This window comes from Grammomys surdaster, unplaced genomic scaffold, assembly GCF_004785775.1.
Source record: "Grammomys surdaster isolate TR1022 unplaced genomic scaffold, NIH_TR_1.0 184, whole genome shotgun sequence".
Lineage (NCBI taxonomy): Eukaryota > Metazoa > Chordata > Mammalia > Rodentia > Muridae > Grammomys > Grammomys surdaster.
In genome coordinates this window covers 662,914-670,520 of record NW_021604629.1, presented here as the reverse complement: position 1 = coordinate 670,520, position 7,607 = coordinate 662,914, and the positions used below count along the sequence as shown (strand labels likewise).

At 41.4% G+C, this 7,607-nt stretch overlaps 1 protein-coding gene across 4 annotated transcripts in view; it reads right to left on the bottom strand.

Annotated features, from left to right (window-relative positions):
- Ppfibp2 (PPFIA binding protein 2) overlaps window positions 1-7,607 on the bottom strand; it is a 148,927-nt gene that overhangs the window by 86,592 nt on the left and 54,728 nt on the right. For all 4 annotated transcript variants that reach the window (XM_028768000.1, XM_028768003.1, XM_028767999.1 and 1 more), the window contains exon 3: window positions 5,114-5,328. In XM_028768000.1, the coding sequence (XP_028623833.1) occupies window positions 5,114-5,328 (215 nt within the window). The remainder of the gene's footprint in view (window positions 1-5,113; window positions 5,329-7,607) is intronic.

Below are 7,607 nucleotides of genomic sequence, written 5' to 3'. Positions count from 1 at the left end.
CACACACCATACATGCTGTGGCATGCACACACTCTCACACATAAACACAAATACACCATACATGCTGTGGCATGCACACACTCTCACACATAGACACACACACACCACACACACACACACACATCATACATGCTGTGGCATGCACACACTCTCACACATAGACATACACACATACCACGCACACACACCATACATGCTGTGGCATGCACACACTCTCACATATAAACACACATACACACACACACACCACACACCACACACACACACACACACACCATTTATGCTGTGGCATGCACAGACTCTCACAAATGAACAGGCACACACACACAAAGAAATATAACTGTTTTAAAGTTTCACATTTCTATTTCATTGGCACCTAGTATTTTTATGCGCCTGGAGGATTTAGCTCTAACATTTTTTAGCAGGTCAATCAGACCCTTTGCTTGGGGGATTTGAGGTTTTGTTTTGTTGTTTTAAGGAGGAGAGTGAGGGGGATGTAGCTCAGTTGATAAGAAGTTTGCTAATATGTTCCAGGTCCTGAGTTCGATACCCAGCATCACCTAAAACTAGGTGCACACCTAGTAAGAGCCTGTATCAAAAATAAAATATAAAAATGAACCGTAGGAATGGCTTGCTGGATAGCTAGAAGAATAAACACACAAGCATGTGTGCATGTGTGCATGTGTGCATGTGTGCGCGTGTATGTGTGTCTGTGTGCGCACATGGGCGCACATGTACATACACATAGATGCATACACAGAGACATATTTGCCATAGACATTTTGTGATGTCTTCCTAGGGGCTGTTCTTTCGCTCTATTCTTTTCTTTGCTGACAGCAGCCATCTTCCACAAGCTTGGCCCCAGCTCATCTTTGACTGAAGTCAATGTCAAGTAAGCTTTGCTTGTCTGAAATGTTTCAGACTTGCAATATTTTAGTTGGTTTTGGTTTTGTTTTGTTTTTAAAGATATTAACATTTACATAGAATCTACTGGCTAATCATACCTAATCAAGAAATTCAAAAACTCTGAGATTCAAAATTCTCCAAATCTGAAATTGTTGGATGTCTTGATGAGGGGTTACCCAACTTGTTCGTGGTCTAATGCCCTATTATTCTTTCCCAGCCTCCTCTGATGCTTTAGTAGCATCTTGGCCACCAGACCAATGGGAAGTATGCTGGAATATTTCAGAAAAACATCTCTCCCCTTAATTAAAAATAAATAAGAATGAACATACTGATCAAAAGAAACTGATCAACTCTGGTCAAAGCTGTATAGCCGTGCCTGAATGAAAGGATAGTGCCTGAGCTTTGTCAGCCATTAAAGGACACACCTGAGGAAACTCCAGCCCCAGAAGACGGTAGGACAGAAAGATGAAAGGAGCCAGAGCCTTTGAAATCACCTAGAGCCAGTGTTTTCACATATTTTGGTGCTGCCATATTGAAATGACCTTTTATTTTATTAGAGTGCATAAAACTCTCTACCCTCCTAACGGAGGGCATGCCCAACCTCTCTACAGGTTTCTAGTGATCTGAACCCTCCTGTTGACACTGCTTTGTTGGAGAAAGTACCCCAACAGATAGTGATGCTATGTGGCAGAGCTGGATAGTGTCAGGCTAACGTTCCAACAAAACAAGGACTTTGAGGTATATGGCAGAGCCAGTCTGTCTGCAGGAGAGAATGGAACAAACACACATACAATGCACAGTCTGTGTTGAGCAGGAGGCACAGGTCCATCCTAGCTTGTCCCTCAAACTGCTTCTCCCATTCCAACACTAATCCTAATCCACCTCAGAGTCCTAAAAAAATATTAAAATAAAATAAAATAAATAAAATATGTGATGACACATGCCTTTATTCCCAGCTTTAGGAAGCAGAGGCAGGAAGACTCCTATGAGTTCAAGACTAGCCTGGTCTACATGGAAAGTTCCAGGCTAGCCAGGGAAACATAGACCCTGTCTAAAACAAAAAGGAATTTTAAACTAAAATCAAGTGGAGGCTCAGTGATTAAAGTAAAAGCTTTCTAAACTTTAACAAATCACTTCAACATAGTTTAATGTCTGATCTGAAATCTCTTTATTTTTCACGAGCTCCTAGCCAAATAGACCAAAATTTGTGTGCCAAGTCTTTTACCGAAAGGACCACTCTAAAGCACCTAGTGACCTGTTCACTGCTTTGAATTTAGTGTGTGAACAGGGAAGATCCAGTGTGGAATGTGTGTATAACCAGAATGTAAACTGACTTTAGGTCAGCCAGACCTGAAAAGCAGACAGGCCTTTTCTGCTCAGAATCAAACTCCTAACATACAGCTCTGGCATCTTGAAATGTTTATGTGAACTTCTGACCCTCAAAAAGGACACCATTCATAGGTGGTTGATGGGAATAATTACTCTAAAAGATTTATGAATGCAATAGCTTTTAGGGAAATCTATCACAAGCAGTGGATTCCTGCAATCACTGTAAATAATCTGCTCCTAAAAACTGTGCAAATCTGAACACAAGATGTTTCCCCAAGTACCACATCAACTGAATTTGGAACATAATTATTTTTAATATATTGCCCCAAAATATTTTAAAAGTTAGATGAATTTTTTTCATGCTACACATTAAAAATATTGATGAATTTGAGTGAACCGTATCATAGCAGTCAAACTTACTAGATGGAGAAACAGGTACTTAGTTATTTGATGTGGGGTTAAGTCAGGCCTTTGTAGGCCTACAAAGAAGAGAAGAGACTCAAGCAGTTAAGAGGGATAGCGTTAACTACAATTTTCTAAAACCCCATGGCTTAAAAAGCATAGCACTTAGGAAAATATACACTCGAATAAAATAAAGGGTCATTTCAATATGGCAACACCAAAACACCAGAGAAAAATGAGCATAACATTTGAACAGAGGGCAGAACAGACCTGCCCAAGGGGTTAAGGTGGCATCAAGGTATGAGGAAAGAAGACTATTTTTCAACTTATCCTTTCAAATCCTCCATTAGAGCACCTTACCTTCATAATTTAGCTATATTAATAAAATAATTCATATGTGACCGTGTATATATGTGGAATGTTTTTCACGTAGGGTATGAAATTAAAAGCTTAGAAACTACAGAGAATACTAATAAGCTAATTTTTAAAAAGCTTAGCCTTCTTACTAAAGAAAGAAATGTACCAAAACAGCAGTGAACCTTTTCCCCTTATGAAACTGCTAAAGCCATTTTTTAATCTTGGTGATTATTTCTAATCTCAAGATAACATGGGAGAGACTCACTTCAAACTCAGCCAATAAAAATAAAGACAAAGAAATTCTTCTGAAGAAAGATTTGGAAAAATGTGTCAAAGGCTTAAACATATTAACATTTTTGGATTATGGTTGCCAGGTTTAGCCAACTGCTTAGGGCATACCTGTTCATCTTTATTCACTACTTATCTAAAAATCAAATTTAACTGGACATTGTAGATTTTAAATTATGACCCTAGTCAATCTCTGCAATTATACTTCTAGAAAATCCTAGAGCCAGCAAAGAGTAGTCACTACAGCAGTGCCACATATGGTGAGACCTAAAATAATCTCAATGTCAGTGTCAGAAACACTGTCGCATAAACAGAGGCACAGTCATATAACATGACCAAGGGACACATGTTCCCTGTAAACTGTGCAGTGAAAAAGACAAACAAGAAGCTGCTGAGCTATGGGCAGACAGGACTTTGCTCATCACGAACTGTCAGTGACTCTCCTGGCTATGTGTGTAAGGTTCTGGACAAAACTGTAAGGGAGCCAGCAAAAACAAGGCTCTGGAGACACATGAAAGAACTCAGAGAACAGAAGGGATGTGTTTACAAGGGCTCTTGTGATTCCAAGGGGCTGCCTAGACAGTCCACACTATATGCCCTATTTTAAGATCAGTTCATTTGAAACTGTTTTCTATCTTCTTACTTCCCTTCATGTTTAAGGTCATAAACATATTCACAGGTTCTGGCCATTGCTACAAAGGCATCTTTGGGAGACTGTTATACTGCCTGACATGTACCCTGACACAGGCACATTACAAAGGCACCAGGCAGGCAGCCTATATAATGAAAATATTGAATAACCCATGTAATGAAGATAATGAGGGAGTGTTCATTGTTGAGGAAGGCATGGGATGACATACACTGACATATCCCTCCAGAACAGAAAGGAGGCTAGGACATCTGGGATGGAGGCTGTTTAATCATAAATGACATGATTTATGGATAAGGATGTCTCAACTTCCAACATCAACCTCTCCCTCCAAATTTGATGTCCTTGTCCTTGTCCTTGTTCCTGCCTCCGACCTGTGTACCTAATTCTGAACAGGTCTCCAGGGCTCGAGCATTAGAGCCCTGTATTAGAAAACTGTACTCCAGCCTTCAACCTCAATGTGAGCCTAGGTAGCCACACTCGTGCACCCCTCTTTCCTTCCTCTTCATCCTTTCTCTGGCTTCCTAGCATCCTTTCTCTCTCTCTAGCCCTCCAGTGGCCACATCTCAGTTTAGCTCCTCACCTTACCCATTCCAAGATAACATGAATTCTCCATTGTTGACCTGAACATCTCTTTGGGAAAGCAGTTGGATAAACTAAAGCTATAGCAAGTTTGCAGGTTAATCCCTTATTCCCTCCCCCTACAGCCCAGCAAGTCCCCAGGCCTCACCAAGATAAATAAATAAATAAATAAATAAATAAACAAACAAAGAAATAAATCTCAACTACACTTAGTGCACAAAAAGTAGTTATAGGGCAAGAATCGTGGGCAGAAAGAAACTAATGAAGCAAACAGGCTTTAGGTTGTGGTTTAAAACCCTACTAAGGGAGTCCAGCAAGTCACACATATTATTCTAGGGGTGTCTATCTGATTCTGGATTTCTCACCTCAAAAGAGAGCTATTGAAGACTACAAGAAGGCAGAATGAGTAACTTAAATAGCTTGACTAGACTTTTTATTCCTGCTGAAGACCATCCAGTAGTGATGCACTCAAAGCTATATGGGAAGTAAACAGTGCTGAGAGATGCAGGGAGAAGCCCTTGGCTCTGGCCATTGGTGGCATTCCATTGCTACACAATTATGTGTCCCACAATTCCCTTATGAGGCCATGGTCCAACTCACCAAGCTGTCCTCAAACCACTCCTTTATGTAGGCAGCTGTTGGGCCAGGGATCTGGCTCAGGAGGGCTTCTCTTTCCTGAGGAAGTGCCAACATCTCCAAGGCCAGTCTCAGGTCCTCAATGAGATGAACCACAGGCATGGAGTTTAAGCAGGAGGATGGAGGAGACAGTCCAGGCTCACAGGTACCATCACTAAAATCTGCAGCTGTTTTAGTGCCTGGAACAGAAGAGAGGTGGTAAGAAGAGTAGATGTCACAGACAGTGAACTTCTCAACTGGAGACTTACTCCTACCTCACCATGGAAACATGGCAGCAGCATCTTTATACTGACCTGCAATGGTAGGAAGAGAAGCCCATCAGAGCTGGGTTCAGCCCATTAAGCCTGACATACAAAGCTCACACATGAATACAACTGATAAAACACAGTGACCAAAGCCAATGAGACCCACTTCTACATCTTCTCAAATGTACTTGTTTCCTTTTGAGTCAGTGTTACACTACACAGATGGCTACTGCAAACTCCTCCCACTCATTTATGGGATTCCACTCCTCTCCCTGGGCTGGCTTGGTTGCTGCTATTCCTAGAACACCATGGAAGTGACTATGCCAATGCTGGGTCTGGGGCTTAACAAGACTGATAGCTCCTGCTCTTCTCTTCTTCTCAACGGCCAAATCACCTTGTAACAAAGGCCAGCTACCCTGCAGGAGACACCCCCAACTGCCACCAGCCATCTCATTGCAGTGACAAACTTATGAGTGAAGCCATCCTAGGTCCTCCAAATCCAAAGTAGCCATCCCAGGTAACATAACATGAGCCATCCCTATGGAACATTACCACAGTCGTGGAATTATAAAGAAAAAAATGGCAAAGGTTGACCTGAGTTAGTTGAGTTAGTTGGACACAGTAATGGACAACTATACTAAAAAAAAAAAAAGGGATTACTATACTCATTCTGGTGATGGATTACAGCAAAGCAGGGTCATTCTGGATGCTCCAATTGAGAGATTTCTAAGTTAAAACTGTAGAAGTTCTATGCATATCCACAGCCCACCACCCCATGGTGGGCTGCACAGACTCTGAAAGCAAAGTCTATGCCAGGCAAAGCTGAGTTCCCAGCACCCAACAGAAATTAAAATGCAATCCGTTCAAATGACTATACACATACTCAAGGGAATCTTCAGAGAAAGAAATAAGCGCCCAGATTTCCTCAGAGATCTGGGATGTGGGGTCAGTTCTTTCTAATTTAGCAGGCCTAAAATAGGACTGGTTTTTGTCTTGCTACACCCTATCATTCAACTACAGAAAAGACCAAACTTACCTCACAGAGTCCAACAAAGGATGTCTGTGCTTTCAGCAATTAGAGATAATTTGTAAAATGTAGTTTAAAGGACCTTGTTTTAAGGCATTTGGATTATAAAAGCCAAAAACACCTAAAGTTAGTTCTACCCTGGAAAACAGGAGCCAGTGGGCCACTGTGCCCATGCGTTTGGCATTGAATTTTTGGTCCCTTTATGCTTTTAGAAGCCAACATCATCCTTGCCAAGCAGTCTGCGGAGGAAAATCCATGCAGAAGGAAACAATTACCACAGAATTTGATTGCCAGTTTGCCTTCTGAAAATGTATGACAGGGAATCATGGGTCACAATCCACAAACAAGTCAGGCTCTGGGAAGCTAGGAGACAGAGCAAGTATCCATGCTCTGGTATGCGCTCAGCACTTTCCTACAGATCCATTTTTTTATCTGACTGGGAATTGCACAAGCCAAACCTCAGAGGAGAAAATGGTTAGAAACTCAGCAAGCCCTTCAATCTCCACACAATTGCTCACCAATCATTCCCCTGCAATACACACCCTTTCTGTTTTTAAAATGTGTGTGTGTGTGTGTGTATGTATGTGTGTGTACATGTATGTTTGTGTGTGCTCAAGTGTGTGTGTATGTATGTGTATGTGTGTGTGCGTGTGTGCGTGTATGTGCGTGTGTTTACTAGCACATGCACACAGGTCAGTGTGGACACGTTCATGCCATGGTACAAGCGCAGCAGTCAGGGTAACTTGGGGATGCTGGTGTTTTTCCTTCCACTGTGGGTCTCAGGGATTCAGCTCAGGACAATGGGCTTGAACAGCAAGTGTTTTTCCCTACTGATTCACCTGGTAGGCCACACTGCAAAGAGTTTCATACAGGTGAACTATATGAGTTGGGCTGAGAGAGATTGAAAATACAGAGGTTTTTATTAACTTAATGTGCTAGTGTGCCCTTGGGTACTTTATACCACACACATAAATGAAATAACAATTATATAAAAAAGAAAAAGATCATTCAAAAGGAGACACCTTATAAATCAGTTTTTAAAAAGTCTGAATTCACTTCTCCCACACAAAACAGGCATACAGTTTGACATAGATAATTCTGGGATGTCTACAAAAACACAAATAGAAAATTAGAATATAGAAATAAAATGTATGCCAGGCAGTGGTGGCACACGCCTTTAATCTGG